This window comes from Schizosaccharomyces japonicus (genome assembly GCF_000149845.2).
Source record: "Schizosaccharomyces japonicus yFS275 unplaced genomic scaffold supercont5.2, whole genome shotgun sequence".
In the NCBI taxonomy this organism is placed as follows: domain Eukaryota; kingdom Fungi; phylum Ascomycota; class Schizosaccharomycetes; order Schizosaccharomycetales; family Schizosaccharomycetaceae; genus Schizosaccharomyces; species Schizosaccharomyces japonicus.
The window spans coordinates 209,352-229,310 of NW_011627861.1; the positions used below are offsets into that span (position 1 = coordinate 209,352).

General features: G+C 45.9%; 6 protein-coding genes across 6 annotated transcripts; 1 reads left to right on the forward strand and 5 right to left on the reverse strand.

Moving 5' to 3' along the window:
* Positions 1 to 8: 8 nt before the first annotated feature.
* SJAG_02994 (iron-sulfur cluster assembly ATPase Nbp35) lies at positions 9 to 944 on the reverse strand (the record flags this gene model as incomplete). The annotated part of the gene is made up of 1 exon (XM_002174129.1): positions 9 to 944. The coding sequence occupies one exon, from the start codon at positions 942 to 944 to the stop codon at positions 9 to 11; it is 936 nt and encodes a 311-aa protein (XP_002174165.1).
* Positions 945 to 1,239: 295 nt separating this feature from the next.
* SJAG_02995 (translation initiation factor eIF3d Moe1) lies at positions 1,240 to 3,062 on the reverse strand (the record flags this gene model as incomplete). The annotated part of the gene is made up of 1 exon (XM_002174130.2): positions 1,240 to 3,062. The coding sequence occupies one exon, from the start codon at positions 3,060 to 3,062 to the stop codon at positions 1,365 to 1,367; it is 1,698 nt and encodes a 565-aa protein (XP_002174166.1). The 3' UTR covers positions 1,240 to 1,364.
* A 435-nt stretch (positions 3,063 to 3,497) lies between these two features.
* On the reverse strand, positions 3,498 to 4,939 carry SJAG_02996 (alpha-1,2-galactosyltransferase). Its single transcript, XM_002174131.2, has one exon. The coding sequence runs from the start codon at positions 4,849 to 4,851 to the stop codon at positions 3,826 to 3,828; it is 1,026 nt and encodes a 341-aa protein (XP_002174167.1). The 5' UTR covers positions 4,852 to 4,939; the 3' UTR covers positions 3,498 to 3,825.
* Positions 4,873 to 8,046, reverse strand: SJAG_02997 (peroxin-6). Its single transcript, XM_002174132.2, has one exon. The coding sequence runs from the start codon at positions 7,889 to 7,891 to the stop codon at positions 5,066 to 5,068; it is 2,826 nt and encodes a 941-aa protein (XP_002174168.1). The 5' UTR covers positions 7,892 to 8,046; the 3' UTR covers positions 4,873 to 5,065.
* On the reverse strand, positions 8,014 to 11,766 carry SJAG_02998 (karyopherin Sal3). The gene is made up of 2 exons (XM_002174133.2): positions 11,534 to 11,766; positions 8,014 to 11,254 (listed from the first exon to the last, which is right to left on the reverse strand). The coding sequence occupies exons 1-2, from the start codon at positions 11,717 to 11,719 to the stop codon at positions 8,156 to 8,158; spliced, it is 3,285 nt and encodes a 1,094-aa protein (XP_002174169.1). The 5' UTR covers positions 11,720 to 11,766; the 3' UTR covers positions 8,014 to 8,155.
* A 2,064-nt stretch (positions 11,767 to 13,830) lies between these two features.
* SJAG_05285 (1,3-beta-glucan synthase component bgs1) lies at positions 13,831 to 19,621 on the forward strand (the record flags this gene model as incomplete). The annotated part of the gene is made up of 2 exons (XM_002174134.2): positions 13,831 to 15,477; positions 15,536 to 19,621. The coding sequence occupies 2 exons, from the start codon at positions 13,831 to 13,833 to the stop codon at positions 19,619 to 19,621; spliced, it is 5,733 nt and encodes a 1,910-aa protein (XP_002174170.2).
* Positions 19,622 to 19,959: the final 338 nt, after the last annotated feature.

Here is a 19,959-nt window from a genome sequence, read left to right on the forward strand (position 1 = left end):
TACGGAGTTCATAGGCACATACCATCAATGATTTTAATGATAGCCTCCGAAGCTGGAGACTCGGGGCATTCGTCAACAAAACTTTTACCGTAATCACAAGCCTGAGTAATACGTGGATCAAGTGGAACACGACCCAGGAAGGGAATCGAGAACTCGGCCGCCAAGGCTTCTCCTCCACCAGTGTTGGCGATAAAGATATTTGATTTGTTATGACAAGATGGACACACGAACCCACTCATGTTTTCCACAAGCCCCAGGATGGGAATCTTCGCTTTCTGACAAAAGTTAATCTCTTTTCGCACATCCTGAAGAGAGACTTCTTGAGGTGTGCTGATGATGATGGCACCGTCCACACCAGACTGTTTAAAAAACTGAACAAGCGATAAATGTTCGTCACTCGTGCCCGGAGGCGTGTCCACAACGAGATAATCCAAATCTGCCCAGTATACATCTTTGATAAACTGTTTAATGATACCGTTCTTCTTCGGACCGCGCCAAATGACAGAGGAATCCTCCGAAGGTAAGAGAAAACCAATTGACATAACGCCTAAATTCTCACAAACATAGACTGGGGACAGACCCTCATTCGATTGATGAATCTCTTCGTTTTGAACACCCATAATTGTAGGAATTGAGGGACCGCAAATGTCCACGTCCAGCAATCCAACTTGTTTATTTTCGTCGAGCGACAAAGCCCATGCCAATTGAGCACTAAAAGTTGATTTTCCGACACCTCCTTTACCGGAAAGGACGAGAATCTTGTGCTTGATCTTGTTCAACCGTTCTGTAACAAGAGGCAAATCCGGGTCTTCTCCACGAGGTGCCGAAGCGCATATTTCCTTGTTCGGACAGCCCTCACAGGCATCAGACTTACCTGCATCAGCACTAGAAGGACCAGGACAGTGCGCATTCGCGTCAATTGGGACAGATTCTTCAACCTGCATTTGGATTGGGTAATGGTAGTTGGCAGAATCCGTGCCAGGTATTAGTAATAAAATAGGGTGGCAGCCTATGATGTCATAACAAAATTATGCGACAACTCTATTTATTTAAGCGAAAGTTTAATGAAGAGAGAAGAAAGTAGAGAAAGGAAGCAGAGAGAAACAGACGTTACAGGGACAGCGCAGCCGACTCCGCTGGCTGTTTACACACCGATAAAGGAAGCTTATGAGTCGCATAAACATGCTTTAACCCTTTTCTTGATCCTACGCTACAATGACTAAGCACCGTCTTTCCAACCTCGCACCAATTCACAACATCTCTTCCCATACACACGCAACGAGACCCACCCATCCATACCTTCAAACTTCCAGATGCAGCGTTTAATTAGCTAGTTCTTTTTTATGTCGTCCCTGCAGAAAAACCTAAGCAGAGGAAGACTCGGCGGCTCCGCTCTCAGAATCCTCAAATGTGTTGAGAGGAACAGAGTAGAGACGCAAGATGGAACGGTTAGGGTCCTTCACCAAGACGTACTTACCGTCGGGCATCTTGAGACAAATGTCAGCAATGGTACGGACAATACCCCAACCATTAGAGAGACTCAAGTTCATTTGGGAAGCAAGATCACGAGGCTTGTAAGCAACGACACCCAAAATTCCGTGATGCTGAGCGTCGCGAGGATTGGCACGGCTAACGAAACCGACCTTCATGCTCTCGACACCGGCAAGAATAGCCTCAACAGTCCAACGAGCCAGCTTGCAGCTGTTGTTTTTCATCTCAGTGGCAAAGACAGCACCACGTTGACTCTCCAACTTGGTACGCCAGTCAGCTGTGCTGGTGTTGTTCAACACCTTAGGGTCGAATTCGTTAAGTGCTTTGATGGAGACGTATTGGATGTCGTTAGCAGGAGTCTTAGTGTAACCATCCACCTCTGTACGAACAACCAAGTTGACAGGAGTGTTGTCGCTCTCGAGAGAGAGGTCAAACTTGCGGTAAAGGTATCCATGGGAGGCAAGAGGTTCCGTCTCTTCAGAGGGGTTGTAGAAGGGGTTGGGGGCACCGAGAGAATGCTTATCCTTGTCAGACTCACGCAGAGCTTGAACAGAGAAGTTCTGGTTAATGTAGGTGGCCTCGAGCGAAAGAGCACTAGCACTATTGTTGTTGTCCTTCTCATCAGTTTCCAAAGGAGCATCGTAAGCGTTTTCATTAACACTCAAGTAATCAAACGGACCACCCTCGCGCTTGTCAATGAAGAGTTTGTCTCCTTGATGCGTAATGACAATGTCCCATGGGTAAATGGAACGAGTAGAGCACATAAGAAGCGACAAAATGGAGCTTGTGATGAAAATTTGAGCGGCGTTCTTGACGGCCAATTGCTGAATGACAGGATCCTCCGTCGTGGTAGGGTTGTAGTGGACACGGTCCAAAACTTGCAGAGGACGCTCGGTCTTGACGGAAATTTTATCGAGAGCCTTGTCGTAGGGATAGATGTAACCACAAGTCTGGACAGTCTCGCACTTGGTAACGTTCAAGTTGAGTTTGGAAAGATGACTGAATTCAACCTCGTCCAACATCTCCCACGAAGGCTCAACAGTAACACTAGCGTTACGGTTACGTTGGTGCTTGTCATAGTCCTTCCAGCCGTAACGACGGCCTCTGTTGGCACCAGGGCCATTAGAACGAGAAATCGTCGTTTCAGCACCACCGCGACCACCCCAGCGGCCGCCACGAGCACCTCCACGTTGGTTGTTTTGTCCACGGCCACGCACCTTGAGCAGAGTGCCACCTCCACGTCCACCAGTACGCGAACGGTTCACGTTGGCACGATCAATGACCGAGAAAGAGGATTCATCCTCAGTATGTTGGTATCCAAAGATGGACGAGGATCCGTAACCATAAGTTTGGTACTGGTCACGGAAACGGCCACCGAAGGGGCCTTGACGGCCACGTTGTTCACGTCCGTCCTTTGTCTGGTCAACAGACCAGTCAGCAATTTTGCCAAGACGGTCTCCCTTGCTAAAGGGAGCGTAAGGAACATCATCTCTGGCAACAGAAATGTTCTCCGGGGGTCCCCAAGCGGACTTAACCGGGGGAAGTTCAGGCAATGCAAATCCAGAAGCCATGTGGGAGAGGAGAGGTGAAGAATGGTGGTGAGAAGTCTGTGTACGCGTTCAGCAGCACGTGAAATGCGTTGGCCAATAGAAAGGGGAAGGCGATTAGCGAGACCTGAAAGCTTATGCTGGTTAAGAGTGTAGAGAAGGGATGCAGAAAAGCACGTGACTGTAAAGTTTGAATAAGCGAGACTGAAGTTGAAGTGAAAGAACAATTACTGAATACAAGAAATTGTGCTGCAAAGGGGAACATGAAGGCGTTGTGGAATCAATAATGTATATAAAAGTTGATAGAGCAACTGAAGAAGCTTGCCTAGTCCGACTGATTCACCAAGCTCCCATTGCATAGAGTGTCCGCAATTTCATACAGCCCTTTCTTCCAATAAATTCAATACACGACTCAGTTTCTATCCGCCTCCTTCCTCTCCCTTCAATTTATTCATTGAAGCAAAACTTGTTCATTAAAAAATTGAGACGTTGAGTTTAAGTGTCGATAGTCTTTTTTTTTGGTGCACTGATGGAAACATCTGAATTGGTTCTGCATCAGACTTTGCCTTTAAGATCATTAGCAGCAGCTGGATGTTCGTTGCAAGTGCAAGAACGCTCCGATATAAACGCGATGACTAACGCCGTATGGAAGGGTTACATTCACCCGACCAAACGGTTGAATTGCAGAGGGGAGTCCCCCCCTCGCGCAATTCGTTAACTCGCCCGCTGCTGAATCAGATATTCTCTCTTTGGTCATCATATGCAGCCTGTATAATTCAATGACTGTTTACCAAAAACGCCAGGAATTGAGCTTCTCGCTCAATTGCTTATAAAAGGCCAACTCTTCTGTACAATCTCTTCCAAACATACAACCGGCCATATTGACAACAAAGTCCCGGTCTTTTTGATCGTAGAAGAATCGAGCATCGGTAGAACCCTCGCAAGCACCACGGGGAAATGCATTAATAGTACGTTGAGGAACAAAGATCACTCCGTTACGGACCCAAGCATGCGTTTCGTACATGTGTTGCAAGGCATCCTGTTCCTGATGAGCCCAGTTCTGATGCATTTTTCCATACACCACTGGGTCCCAAAGCACGTCGAGCAGCCGGGTCGTCCATTCGCTTCTACGAATGAAGAACGAACCCAAGCTGAAACCATTACAGTCCTGCGTGAGGACCATGTTCACGTCACCGGTAAAATCCTCATGAGGAATAGGCTCGTAATTGAGTGGGTTGTGGGCACCCGGCTCCGTCAGATTGCGGGTGCCAATCTTGTCGAGACGATCGATAACATGCTTCTCAATAGACTTGCTCGGTTCCATAATGTAAGTCGTCAAGTCAAGCCACCAGAACCACTCTGCCCTCGGGAAATCCTTCATGGCTTCCAGTAAAAGGTCTGCCTTCTCCCAGGACTCTCTCCATTCGTGTGTGTACCGGCGTTTCAGCCCAACATCCTTGATGCTGATGTAGTAGCCGTGCTTCTTCGCGTACGCGACCTTGTTGCTCAGTGACGTCCGTTCCAAAGCCCATTGCTTTCGGTTTTTCACTTCACGAACACCGCCGCCTTCGTTACTGGCGACCACAATTACAATTTTGCTATTACTCGACCCATACAGCGTTTTCCCGCACAAAAACAGTAAGAACACGAGCGCAATGGCTGCGAGTGCTCTCTTCACGTTGCTCTTAGGAACCAAGGGCAACCATTTACGGCGCTTCTGTCCGTCGGAATCCTTCGAGTTCAAGCTTGGTTTTGGGTACGGAAACGACTTTAACGTTGCTAAAGTCTTGGATCTCTGTTTCGGGTTCCACATGGCGAAACATGCACTGGGCAAGCTGCACTCTGGTTACGAGGGAGTTTAGGACGGGTAGTGAGCTCCAGCGCACGTCAGCGTGCTGGAGCAAATAGTGAAAAGCGCGGAGTAACGTATGGACGTGCATAACCACCACACTATTTGATATAGCACCGTTTAACGAAGATTACGGCGCACAGGAAATCCCGCGTACATCCCGCGGGATGCGCGCGGTTTAAGTTTGCTGCTGAAACTGTTTTTGAAGAGTTTCGTAGTGCTGTAACTCGGCTATTGAGACGCTTGGGACGGTGTGGTGAAGCGAAGTGAGCAAGTCATTCATGTCCAGGATGACTACCTGTTCCTTCGTCGCGATCCATTCGGCGAACGCAGTTTCAGGATCTTCGTTTTGTACGCCGGAGACGTGCTTTTCTTGAGTCCATTCGTCTTCCAATTGCTGAATCTGCCGCTCCAGTGCAAGGAACACTGCGTCTGAACATAAGGCAAACAAGTCAGCTCCCGTCAGGTTGGGAGGACATTGCTTAGCTATAGTCATCAAATTCACATTATCGCTTAGGCGTACCTTGCGAAGCTGTGCTTGAAGAATCTTGAGCCGTGCTTGAGCATCAGTACAAATACCCAAATACAGCAACTGGTCAAAACGACCAGGTCGGGTCAATGCAGAGTCCAACAAGTCTGGTCGATTGGTAGCACCCATAACAAACACATTTTCCGCTCCAGGTTCACAAACACCATCCAGTTCTGTGAGAAGCTGACTGACGATACGGTCCATCACACCGCCGCTGTCATTCGCATGTCCACGCTTCGGAGCGATGGAATCGAGTTCATCAAAGAAGATAACACACGGGGAAGCATCACGGGCTCGTTGAAAAACACGACGGATGTTCCGTTCCGATTCACCAATATACATGCTCAGCAATTCAGGTCCTTTTATGCTGAGGAAATTGAGTGACAGTTCAGAAGCGACAGCTTTTGCCAGTAAAGTTTTACCCGTACCCGGTGGTCCATAAAGCAATATTCCTGACCGCTTTTTCATTCCAACAGTGAACAGCTCTGGATGTTCGAGTGGAAGTTGCAAAGTGTCTAAAAGCGATTGTTTCACCTGCTCCAAACCACCCACATCTTCCCAATTCACTTGCGGAATTCGAGGCAAGTTCAGGGAAGAGAGTGCCGTTTTCTGCAACCGTTCGACTTGTGAATACACAGCTTCAGGAGTAATAACGGGTCCAGCCGTCACCAGATCCTCCGAAGCATGACCAGTATTTATAATTTGCTTCTTTACGTTGCCTAAAGCAAGAGTCCACACATACTGAAGGTCGTCAATGGAAAGGCCGTTACACTTGTCAGCAAGTTGTGACAGGGAAAGCCTCGGTGAAACAGAATACGACTTGGAAAAGAAATCAAGACACTGCCTGCGTTCATTAAGCGAGAGCGGCTTGAGATTGTATTCATGAAGAAAGAGAGTCCGAATGGAAGACGGGATGTCTTCTAGCTCCTTACACGTAGCCAAGACGAAAAGGACGGTGTTCCCACTTAAGTCAAAGACACGGAGCATTTTTTTTAACACGACTTTTAGTATCAACTCATAGTTTGTGCCTTGCTGTTGAAAGAGCACTTGAAAATCGCGCAACTCGAGCACACAAAACTTGATTTGAAGCACATTCTCAATGTGTTTCTCAAAAACAGAATGAAACCGTTCGTACGAGAGATTTAACAAGCTGTATGCCGAAAGAATATATGTGTGTAAGCCAAGAGAGTCAGCTAATGACTTGCCCAACCGCAGCATGCCATTCAGCCCATGATTTGCAACCAAGACTGAGCTATGTTGTCCTGCTGTTAAACTAGTTGCTATCCTGTGAATATCCCCTATAGCCTCATTTTGATCAAACATTTCGAGAAAAGGTGAAAGTGTTACGGGGAGTTGATAAGGATGTATTCCCACAAACTCAATTTCTGTGGCTTCTGTTATACAGAAAACATCAGCTGCTTCCTTTGTTTCTGTTGAATCACTTTCGCAGAATTTTATAAACAAGTGAATGAGACAAAAAGGATCAAACAGTTTATTTTCATGAGATGTCAGATTGGGTAAACGCGTGCCGCATATTGATAATACAGAGTTAACAGTAATGTAACGGAGGTCATAAACAAATTGCTTGACAAAGGCTTGCACCTCAGTAGTGTTTTTTATGGATTGAGTATGCTGCGAAGCTACCCAACTGCATATCACTTTTCGACATGGGTGAATGATGGGAGATGCGACCTCAATTTTGTAACAATTTTTATGCAGAATAGCTGCAGAAGGGCAAAATGATAACTGTAGTGTATTGTCTACCACATGCTCCGTCGGCCATGCACGAATGTAGACAAACTCTTCTTCATTGGACCCAATTCTAAGCCATGAACCACGCCTTATAGAATACTTCATCGCCGTTGAGTAAGAGAGTTTTGCACTGTGAACCTCAAGCGCATTGCTAGTGCCTGAAAGGGAAGGAGTTTGATACTGAACAGCCATCGTCAATGCCAATTCAGAGCCCAGCTGGAGAAAATCTCTCTGTACAGAAAGAACATCATCAAATGCTGCTTTGGTAACGATAAAAACTTCTGTTTGTTCAGTCAAGATGCCTTGGTCAATGGGTTCACAAGCAGCAATTTGGATATCATATGGGAGAAGATCTTTTGTGTGTAAAACAGTACCCTCTCGACACAAGTACTGCAAGTACGATTGAGCTTTCCGGATGTTGTTTCCTGATACATTCAACCATATGTATTTTATTGGAATGGGTGATACAATGTGTGCAATGACGGAGTTTGCGGTCGAAAACACGGAATCTGACAACTGAAACGTTCTAGGACGAACTGTATCGTCCCAAAGTAAACGATATATCCTTTTTTTGGAGTCGTTATCAGTAGAAAAACAGATATAAACCTTGTCAGAGTACTCAACCTTCAATTCTTCACAAATCCAAGCAAAAGAAGCATATGCATTTGTTTGTTCCTCAAATCTACGTTCAAGGTTCCCCCTGACATACAGGAGATGCTCCATTTGTTCTTATTGAAGAGATTTCTATACCGAAAACGACATACCGTAGTAACCCGTTAAGCCGAGAGAAAAAGCTTCTTGCCTATTCAATTCATACAGTGAAAGCCATAAGAACACGAGCTACATAATCCAAGACGCAAGCACTTCAACAGTAATCATATTCTACTTCTCTATATAAAATTGGATATTACTCTCTATCCCCGTACTTAAATATGCATGCATGATACAAACCCTCCTAACTTATCGCGATAATTTTCAAATGCCAAATTACATATATGTAGCCAAAACACTCTGGTTTTCCGAAGAGAGAGATGAAATGAACGCGTTGACCTGCTCTCTGTCAATGCGACCAAGGAACTTCCGCGACGAATCCAAAAAGTGATCCAATGTGCGACCTTGAAGAACAGCAGCGCCCAGGGTCTCGGCAATGACATTGATCACCACAGGAACTTGGGAAACGACAGCGGCATGGTTTTGGTCCATAAGCTCAGACAAAAACATATAAGCATAAGGTGCATCTTCTTCATCGTGAGTGACGGGCAAAGTACATACCCAGAATGCGATAGTCTTGTCAAGATCCTGAACACGGCCAGGATTGAATCGTAAAATTTTGCAAATGGCAACACAGATATTCTCCGTAGCATAGATTTGCTCGTCTTCGCGTGCGTCAGGTTGTTGAATCACAGCGAAGAGAGTAGGCATGGCGTTAGCAACAATATCAGCATACACCTCACCTCCATGTTGCGCGCAAACACCAATGCCGTATGCAGCAGCTTGACGAACTTCAGGCTCAGGGCTTTGGATGCCCTCAGCAATAGCAGTCAAGAAATGATCCTTGTACTTCCAAGACTCAGGTCCAACAAACTCAATAAGATCGTCAACCATACACAAAGCCCATTGCTTAGCAATAACCTCCGTACCGGAGATGAAAGCATCAATGTATGGCAAAAGACGTTCCCAGTAGGGCAAGAAATCGGTCTTCTGGATTTTAAGGATAATGTTGAAGGTTCTATTAATCTCGTTCAGCAAGTTTTGATCGTTGTCAATAGCCAACAAGACATCTTCATCCTCTTCAACATCAGCCTCACCATTGCGCTTGTCTTCTTCACGTTGTTGAACACGCTCAACAAAGTCCTTCAGTTGTTGCTCAACAACAGCAATGATACGCTCGCTGTAGGCAGGGGCGAGAGGCATGTTAACAACTTCCAAACTCTCGTACAGGCATTGGAAGTACTCGCCAAGCATCTCAACACTAGGTTCATCGGAAATAAGACTGAGAAGCTTCTCGAGAACAGGTTGCCAGACCTCGGTAATGCGAGCTTGATCACCGTTGCTAGCACAGATACGAGCCTTGAGCAAGTGAGGAATACACTTGCAGCTAGCGGTGCGAACACCATCGTGGAAGTAGAACTTGAGGCCAGGCAAGACGACAGTCATCAACACTTCGTTAACATAAGGATCGAAAGCACCCTTTAACTCAGCAGCGTAGCAGATGAGCATCTCACAAGCAGTGTACTTGTCTTCCAAAATAGAAGTACGAATACCGACCTGCTGACCTTGGACAGGAATGAACTCCCAGCCTTCATCCTCGGCGTACTTGTTTTGGTCTTCTTCGTCTTCGAGGATGACGAAGTCAGGCTTGGACTTGGCCATAGCCAAAAGAGGAGGCATGACAGAGTCAACGAAGGGGAGGAAGTCGTTTCCAAGCACACGGCAAATACGACCCCAGGCGGCAATCAAGTAGCCAGCTTGAGGGTCATCACTTTCGGTGATACCTTGTTGAATAGCAGCCAATGCCTGCATAAGACTGCCAGACAGAGGCAAGAAACGTTCCTTACCAACGGCCAAAGCAATCAGAGTAGCACACTCCATGGCCTTACCGCGAAGAGCACGGTTCTCCTTGCCCTCGCCCTGTTGCAAAACATTGATCAACAAAGGCATAATGACGTCGTAGTACTTGTCAAACTTCTGAGCAGCAGCGTCAGCGACAGTAGCAATCGTGGTAACGGCTTGCTCTTGGACATAACGCTTAGGACTTTGCAAAAGAGCAAGAAGGCTCTGCAAAATTTGATCCAAATAGGGCTCAAGCACCTTGTTATCGGCCTCCTCACAGAAATTCACCATCGCAGCAGCAGCGTGAGCTTGCACACGAACCTCAGGAGCACCGAGTACGGGAATCAAAGACTCCAAAATACGAGTTGAGTACTTCGTTTGCATGTCAGGAGCAAAGTCCGTAGACATTTGACCAACAGCATTACAAGCGGCCCAACGGACACGAGGGTGAGGATCTTGAAGCAAGGGCAAAACCATGTCAAGAATCTTGCCCAACTCGCGCTTCATCAACTTCTCAGCACCCTCGGCAATGGAAGAGATAGCCATCAAAGCAGCATGGCGTTCAGACCACTTTTGCGAACCAATCAAACCAGGCAACCAAGAAAAGGCTTGAGGAAGAATTGTCTTTCCACCCAACTTACGGGACAGACGGTCCAAAGCTTGCTCGGCAACAATGTGGTTTGCATCGTTCTCATCAGAGTCCAAATCCTCTGTGTCGAGCCACTCTTGGAGTTCATCGGGATCGTTTTCGTCCTCACCTCCAACATCAGTAGCAAGCATAAGACATTGAGTAACGAGTTCTTGAGCATACTTGGGGTTGGAACGACACATAGAAGCAGAAGACTCAGAGAAACAAACAAGCAACTCCAAAGCAGCTTGGCGGGCAGAGTCCTCCAATTCCTTGTCAGCAATAATACCGAGAGAGAACGTAAGGAGGTCATCAAAGATTTGCTTGAAAATCTTGGGGAATACTTCCACAATTTCCGTAAGTGAGTTCAAGCACTCGGCCAGACTGTAAGAATCACGAGCCTGTTGCAAAGGAGGCAAAACGTTCAAGACTCCAGGCAAGAGACCATTCAGTTGGTCACGAGTGATCTGCTTGCTTTCCAAAAATGTAGCGGCATAAGCACGAACAGCAGCAACACGAACAGGAATGCTAGCGTCACTCATACCAGCGGCCAAGAGCTCTACGAGAACGGCATCCTGACCGGCAAGAAGTGTGGGAAGAGTAAGGAGGACACGGAAAACAGACTCACGCACGGACTGTTCGGTCGACTTTGCAGACTCGAACAACACAGTCAGCAATTCAGGCCATTGGCCGTTGCACTCGGTAATGGAACGTGCAATCTCTGCAGTGGTGTCACACGCCTTGTTACGAACGGTGGGCACAGACTCAGCACCGAGAATCTGCAACAGCAAAACCTTGATCTGCTGCTTTGAATCATCACGAAGTGCAGAGAACACTTCAACCTCGCTGCCAGGGACAGTACGGAATGCAAGTCTACGCAACAAGACGAGACAAAAAGCACGGACCTATTGGTTAGCGTTCAGTTATGTATCAGGAGCAAACAGGTTGGGTGGTAAAGATGAACTGGATGAGATGAACTGGACAGAGAAGAGACGCGGAGACGAATGAACTGTTGACAAGTGTGAGTCCGAAAGCACCTTACAACGCAGCCTTTCGATTCGTAAGTGCTCCTAGAAGTTGAGAAGTCTAAATGGTATCTCATTTTACTCCAACCGCGAAAAATCCAGCTTCCAAACGCACCCACGCCTTTATTTGCTTCATAAAAATCTTCATGCTTAACATACCGAAGGATCCGCGTTACGAGAAGCCTGGTCGGCGAGTCCAACTAGCAGAAAATCTGGCTGTTGAGCCAACCATTGTGAATTAAGAGCCTTTTCCGCCTCGTTACGGATTTCATTATTTGATGAAACAAGACCTTGAATCAGATGCTCCAAAGAGGCTGAAACGTCCGAAGGTAAAACCCCGTCCATGTTGTTCGGGAATGGCAAAGGGTAGGTAGGCAAGGTGTGTTGGGGATTATCTGAATTTACGAGCTGTAAGAAAGTCTAAGGCATTCCTGCGCAGTGCACAATTCACAATACGGTGGTAAAGTGCAGTTTGAAGTAGGAAAACGTGGCGCAAGAACAGCACGCTGTAGCACGCAGTGGTACGTTACATTATATACTGAACTGCAACATAGTGCGGTACTCGATTTAACGCGATGGAACGAGTCATGCCAGAATGATACGCGCTTCATTGTGGCGCGTACGAACACGCTATGTGGTTTAATGTAACACGCTGAGATTCACAATGTCTCACCACCTCTCCACCTCTAGTAGTTGATCGTTTCCTCTCAATGGGTGGTTTAGTGCCAATCATGGACTGCAGTGACTATCGAACCGCGCCTAGACCGGCGAGCGTCCACTCTTGCAGTTACTAAGCTAAACGACTATAAGTGTATTGTGGCTTCTGTAACGGTGACTTGTCACACAGACCCGTTATGAGTCATTCTACTCCTCGTAATTGCAGGCCATGCTTAGCTTCTCACCATCCACACCCAGATACTCTCGTCGTCCTTCCTGCTTCTCCGCATTCCGGCCGCACATCCGGTGGACCCTGCTACCCCGCCCCTGCATCAACACGTAGTTGACTGCGGGGTGGTCACGTGAATTGACTTTCTCATAACCAATGTAATACATGTTTCTTCTTAGTAACAAGCAAACGAATTGTTCCGCAGTTTTTTTAAAGCAAATCCATTTTCTCCCGCTACCCAGCTAGCCGGGTCCAGTACAGTCTTTTTCTCCACGTGCGGATCGCCTTCCGCGTCTTGCAACTGCGACGAATACACCAATCAGCAGTGAGGCGTCAAATAAGAGCTTATCTTAAACGAGCACGCGCCCGACACTATAATTTGTGGCTGCTGGTTGCGATCGCGACTCAGCCAATCAATGGCTGCACAGCTCCACGTGCGCTTAACGTTTCCCGCCTTCCTCGGCAGTAACCGTCGACAATCCCGGAGCCCAACATTCGATTGGCGAATGAGGTCGCGCAGAGCTTATTAACTAAATAATATTTTCCGTAATAAAATATTCCCCGAGTGTTAAGTCTAGTATCATCATCCCGTCCACAAGGCGGGCGCAGCCTTGTCCAGTGTCATCTATCTCACCCTTTGACAACTCCCTCCTTTCCCCTACCTCAACTCAACTCGGTAAGGTTCTGGTTTTTGAAGGTATCAGAATCTGTAGACGGTGGTATTTGTTTCAGAGGCCAACGTTTACCACGTTTCGTGGACTTTTTTAGGTTCTGTTCTTGTTTTGACTGAGCTTGTTTGATTTCTTTTTTCGCAAGTTCCTCGGTGTCAAGACGGTTCTCCGTCGAGTCTACGGGTGTCTTTGAGTGTGGATTTGTGCTTAACGACACAAACTTCTTGCATTAAACGCGTCTGTGACGATCTACAAGGATCCACACGCGTCTTCATACACACTCTCCTACGAGTTTGAGTACCTCACCCGCCAAATTCCTGTAAACCTCGTATCGTAAGAGTTGCAGCAGTGTTCTCTTGCTTTTTTGCCTTTTTGCACGTGTTTTGAGTGTTTTACAGCAAGTACGATACGGTACACCGGCTTTGGTATATAAAAAGCAGGTTGGGTTCTCCGTTGTGAGATTTGTTTGGTTTTTGCTTGTTTTCTAGCCTTTCTTTCACTGCACTGTGTGCACGGTTGGTTGCTGAAAGTGTTTTCTTGAACTGTGACAGCAATTTACATTGTTGCCAACTTTTTTTCTTGCTTCCCTGCATAAATTCTTTGCATCGTTTCGTTTTTTCGGTGACTGTGTCTTTTCTCGGGTAACGACCGAAAACACCACGTAAACGTTTTAGATTTCTTACAGTTTGCCGCTGGTTTGAATCCATTTTTTGCTGAGATTCTTCACGCAAACGGTTTGCTCTCCTTGTCCATAATTTTGCGTCTTTCTAGCATTCCGCTTTTTCTTTTCTTCCGATCCTTTCGGCGTTAATATATCCAAAACACCTTCTTTTGGGGCATACATTATAACCGCCGGAAACTTGAACCCTTTGACTCTTCACATTTGATCCCCGGTCCCTATGTCTCAGTCTCATCGTTTCCACGATGAGCCTCCGTCTTCGGGAGCCTCCAACAACGTTCCCGGAGACTCGCAATACACATACTATGATGATGGTTACGAGAACCCCTCCTCTACCACTAACAATGATATGTACGGTGCCGAGTACACGTCCAACTACGACGACTCCATTTCTGGCTCGTACGAATATCCCACCGGTGTTACAGAGCAGTACGAAGATGACTACAGTAACATAAACCGCGGAGCCCCTGGTCACAATCAGTACCAAGGTTCCAATAACTATCACCCCGAGGAGTACGAATCCGAGTACTCCGAATACGATGGAAATGCCAACGATACCAGCTACTACTATCCTCCTCAGGAAAATCAATATGATAGTTATGGACCCAGCACAGACTCCATCGGTAGTCCATATAACAGCGGACCGTATGACAACGGTCCGTACTCCATCAGTCAAACCTCCTTCATCAACCGTTCTTCTGCTACCACTCCCATGGACCCGGAGGGTGCGTCGGTGTACGGCACGGGCGGGTCGAATGCCCGTGAGCCCTATCCTGCCTGGACGGTTGAAAACGGTGTGCCATTGACGAAAGAGGAAATCGAAGATATCTTCATTGACCTCACAAATAAGTTTGGATTCCAAAGAGACTCCATGCGTAACATGTACGATTCCTTCATGACTGTCCTTGATTCACGTGCCTCCCGTATGTCGCCGGAGCAAGCACTGTTAACCTTGCATGCCGACTACATTGGCGGCGATACTGCCAACTATAAGAAGTGGTATTTCGCTGCGCAAATGGATCGAGAGGATGCTGTTGGTTTGGCTAACATCGGCATTTACGGTGGTAAGGTTACTGCCATTAAGGAAAAAGGAAAGCTCTTTTCTCGGAAAAAGAAAAGTCCAAAGGTCGTAAAGCCTCCCAAAAAGTCTAAATTCAAACGCAAAAAGAAAAAGGATGAACCAGAAGACGATGACGAGTATATCAACATCGATACTGATGATTCTCTTGAAGCTTCTGAATGGCGTTGGGAGACACAAATGCGTGCCCTCTCTCATTTTGAGCGTGCTCAGCAGGTCGCCTTGTGGATGTTGCTGTGGGGTGAAGCTAACAACTGTCGTTTTATCCCCGAGCTGCTTGCATTTTTGTTCAAGTGTGCTCACGACTACCTTGTTTCTCCCGAATCTCAAAACCAAACTGAGATGGCTCCTGAAGGCTACTACTTGGACAATGTTATTACGCCTTTGTATCAATACATGCATGACCAACAGTTTGAGATTGTCGATGGTAAATACGTTCGTCGTGAACGTTCCCACGATCAAGTAATTGGTTATGATGATATTAATCAATTGTTCTGGCATGCCGAAGGTATCGCCCGTCTTATCTTTGATGATGGAACGCGGTTGATTGACATTCCTGCTAGTGAAAGATTCCACAAGCTTTGTGATGTTCAGTGGAACAGAGCGTTCTACAAGACTTACTATGAAACTCGTTCTTGGCTTCACTTAATGACCAACTTCAACCGTATCTGGATTCTTCACTTTGCTGTCTTTTGGATGTTTACCGCATACAGTTCCCCTACTCTCTATACGAAACCTTTCCACCAGGCTGAAGGACCGAAGCCCACTGGTGCCGCTCAATGGGCTGCCGTCAGTTGTGCTTCCCTTCTGATCTGTCTTATTCAAACTATGTGCTTCTTTTTGTGAGTACTTATATGTTCCTCGAAGATTCCCCGGTTCTCGACCTATCTGGAAACGCATTATGTTCATCATCATTATCTTCATTTTGAATTTAATTCCCATTGTGTATATCTTCGGTTACTGTACGACTGAACAACAGCATGGCGGTAGGGCTATTACTATCGGTGTGATTGCTTTCCTCATGTGTCTTGCTACACTGCTGTACTTCACATTTGTGCCACCGAGTCAACTGTTTGGCAAATGGGCTGTGAAGGATTCTCGGAATTACCTTGCGAACAAATACTTCACCTCTAACTTTGCAACTCTTTCCTTCGATAATCAATCCCTTTCCGTTATCATGTGGTTGTTTATTTTCGGTGCTAAGTTCGCTGAGTCTTACAGTTACTTGACATTGTCAATTAAGGATGCTATTCGTGTCCTTAGTACAATGAGACCATACCTTTGCGCCAACAAGTATCTTGGAGGTATGATTTGTTTCTATCAGCCCAGAATTACTTTGGTTATTATGTATGCCACTGACTTGATTCTTTTCTTCTTGGATACGTATTTGTGGTATATTATCTTCAACACGGTCTTCTCCGTTATGAGATCGTTCGTGCTGGGTATCTCTATTCTTACGCCATGGAGAAATATTTACAGTCGCATGCCTCAACGTATTTACAGCAAGGTTTTGGCTACCAATGACATGGAGATTAAGTACAAACCGAAGATTCTTATTTCTCAAGTTTGGAATGCTGTTGTAATCTCAATGTATCGTGAGCACCTGCTTTCGATTGATCACGTTCAGCGCTTGCTGTACCATCAAGTTCCTGCCGAGGAGGGTAAGCGTACACTTCGTGCTCCTACCTTTTTCGTTTCGCAGGATGACCACACTGTACACACAGACTTCTTCCCCCCGAACTCTGAGGCTGAACGTCGTATTTCTTTCTTTGCCCAATCGTTAGCAACTCCTATCCCTGAGCCTGTCCCAGTGGACAACATGCCCACGTTTACTGTGTTTATTCCTCATTACGGTGAGAAGGTTTTGCTTTCCCTCCGTGAGATTATTCGTGAAGAGGATCAACTCTCTCGTGTCACATTGTTGGAGTACCTCAAGCAATTGCATCCTGTGGAATGGGATTGCTTCGTTAGAGACACTAAGATTTTGGCTGAAGAGCATGCTGCTTACGATAACGATACAATGTCAGAGAAGGACGACTCCATGAAGAGCAAGATTGATGATCTCCCATTCTATTGTATCGGTTTCAAATCTGCTGTTCCTGAATACACTCTCCGTACGCGTATTTGGGCCTCTCTTCGCAGTCAAACGCTTTATCGTACTGTCAGTGGTTTCATGAATTATGCTCGTGCCATCAAATTGCTCTACCGTGTTGAGAATCCTGAAGTCGTGAAAATGTTCGGTGGAAACACTGACAGTTTGGAACGTGAATTGGATCGTATGGCTCGCCGTAAGTTCAAAATGGTTGTTTCCATGCAACGTTATGCCAAGTTCACTAAGGAGGAGTATGAGAATGCTGAGTTTATGCTCCGTGCTTATCCTGATCTCCAAGTTGCATATTTAGATGAGGAGCCTCCTTTGGAAGAAGGTGGAGAACCTCAATTGTTTGCGGCTCTTATTGATGGCCATTCTGAAATTATGGAAGACGGAAGACGTCGCCCCAAGTACAGAATTCGTCTTTCTGGTAACCCTATTCTTGGTGATGGTAAATCTGACAATCAAAACATGGCACTTCCCTTCTATCGTGGTGAATACTTGCAGTTGATTGATGCTAACCAAGACAATTACCTTGAGGAGTGTCTTAAGATTAGAAGTGTCCTTTCTGAATTTGAGGAAATGAATATGGGCAACACAAACCCTTATGCCGAATCTCGTAAAAAGCGCCCTGAGCCTCATCCCGTTGCAATTCTTGGTGCCCGTGAGTATATTTTCTCAGAGAACATTGGTATTCTTGGTGACGTTGCTGCTGGTAAGGAACAGACCTTCGGTACCCTTTTCGCTCGTACCCTTGCTCAGATCGGTGGTAAGCTTCATTATGGTCATCCAGATTTCTTGAATGCTACATTCATGACTACTCGTGGTGGTGTCTCTAAAGCACAGAAGGGTCTTCATGTCAACGAGGATATTTATGCCGGTATGACAGCTATGCTTCGTGGTGGACGAATCAAGCATTGTGAGTTCTTCCAATGTGGTAAGGGTCGTGATTTGGGTTTTGGTTCTATTCTGAACTTCTCAACCAAGATTGGTACTGGTATGGGTGAGCAAATGCTTTCTCGTGAGTATTATTATCTTGGAACGCAATTGCCTCTTGATAGATTCCTTTCCTTCTATTTTGCACATCCTGGTTTCCATTTGAACAACATGTTTATTATGTTGTCCGTTCAATTGCTTATGGTCGTTCTTCTTAACTTGGGTGCAATGTATCATGTTGTCACTGTTTGTTATTACAATAAGAATCAAAAGCTGGAGTACCCCGTGTCTATTTGGCCCCCAGGATGTTACCAATTGGGACCCGTATTGGCATGGATTAAACGTTGTGTCATTTCCATTTTCATTGTGTTCTGGATTGCGTTCATTCCCTTGGTCGTCCACGAGTTGATCGAGCGTGGTTTGTGGAGAGCAACGAAACGTTTCTTGAAACAAATTGGCTCCTTGTCTCCTTTGTTCGAGGTGTTCACCTGTCAAATCTACTCTCAATCCATTTTGACTGATATGTCATTTGGTGGTGCTCGTTATATTGGTACCGGTCGTGGTTTTGCTACCGTGCGTCTTCCATTTTCCATCTTGTACTCTCGTTTCGCTGGCCCTTCCATTTACCTTGGTGCTCGTTTCTTGATGATGCTGCTGTTCGGATCGATGACCGTCTGGGTTGTGCATTTACTTTACTGGTGGCTTTCTATTATGGCTCTTGTTATTAGTCCGTTTATGTTTAATCCTCATCAATTCGACTGGAATGACTTCTTTGTCGACTACCGTGAATTTATTCGTTGGTTGTCTCGTGGTAACTCGAGAGCCCATGGAAATTCTTGGATTGGTTACTGTCGTCTGACAAGAACTCGTATCACTGGTTACAAGCGTCGTGTTATCGGTCAACCCAGTGACAAGGTGTCTATGGATACGCCTCGTGCTCGTTTCTCGGACGTTTTCTTCAGTGAAATTCTTGGACCTTTGTGCCTTGCTGTTTCTTGCGTTCTTCCATACCTGTTTATGAACTCTATGCCTGGTAATCCTGACTATATGAACTCTGATGACCCGTCGGATCCCATTGTTCGTAGCAAGAAGACCGGAACAGATTGTATTGCACGTATCATCGTTATCATCATTGTCCCTATTGCGTTCAGTTTCGGTATCGCTGGAATGTTCGGTGGTATGGCCTGTATCTTGGGTCCTGTGCTTAATTTGTGTTGCAAGCGTTTCGGTGCCGTTCTTGCCGCCATTGCCCATGCTATACAAATTATCATTTACATTGTCATCTTTGAAGTTTGCTGGTTCTTAGAAGGCTGGTCCTTACCCAAGACTGTTTTGGCGTTCTGTGCTGTTGTCTCAGTGGACAGACTTATCATCAAGGTCATGACATTGCTCTTCCTTTCCCGTGAAACGAAATCGGATATCTCTAATCTGTCATGGTGGACAGGCCGTTGTACGGTAAGAGTCTCGGATATCATATGTTCACGCTTCCCCTGGCGTGAACTGGTGTGTAAGGCCATTGAAATGAACCTTTTTGCTACTGATTTCTTCTTGGGTCATTTACTGTTGTATTTGATGCTCCCAATCCTTTGGATTCCATACGTTGATCGTTGGCATTCAGTGATTTTGTTCTGGCTTCGTCCAAGTCGGCAAATTCGTCCTCCAATTTTCTCTACCAAGCAAAGCCGTTTGAGAAAGCGTATTGTCCGTCGCTATTCTGCTTTGTACTTCATTATCCTTATCATTTTACTGTTTCTCTTTGTTATCCCTCTTGCTGTTGGAAAGAAATCACTTGTCATGAAGAACCCTACTGGTACCCTCAAATCTTTAATTCAACCCAGTGATGTGAACTACACTGCCAACTACTCTACAATCTACAACGGTATTAAGTTCAACACAACATACTAGGTCATGAAGTCTATGGGATTTCCGCTCTTTTGCTTACTGTCATGCAATTGTGTGCCAGCGTCCATTCTCTTCGTCATGGCTTCCAAGAGTTTTGTTTGTGTGTGTACACTATCCCTGCCTATGTTTGTTTGTTCTAGTTTTGCTAGCTGGCTCCATAGCAAGTTTTTGGTCTGTTAGTTGGCGATTGCATTTTTCTCAATCTCGTTTTTCGGCGGTTGAGACGTTTCAGTGTGTTTTCGGTTTCAAATATTCTCTCCATTCATGAAACGAAGAACACAGACATAATTCCATGACTATTTCTCATCGTTTAAGGAAGGTACCATTCGTATATACCCTTT

Coding starts and splice junctions, on each gene's coding strand:
- SJAG_02996 (XM_002174131.2), bottom strand. CDS start 4,851: ATGTGGAACCCGAAACAGAGATCCAAGACTTTAGCAACGTTAAAGTCG.
- SJAG_02997 (XM_002174132.2), bottom strand. CDS start 7,891: ATGGAGCATCTCCTGTATGTCAGGGGGAACCTTGAACGTAGATTTGAG.
- SJAG_02998 (XM_002174133.2), bottom strand. CDS start 11,719: ATGGACGGGGTTTTACCTTCGGACGTTTCAGCCTCTTTGGAGCATCTG. Junction 11,255..11,533: donor CTCGTAACGCGGATCCTTCG/GTATGTTAAGCA, acceptor GCTAACCAATAG/GTCCGTGCTTTTTGTCTCGT.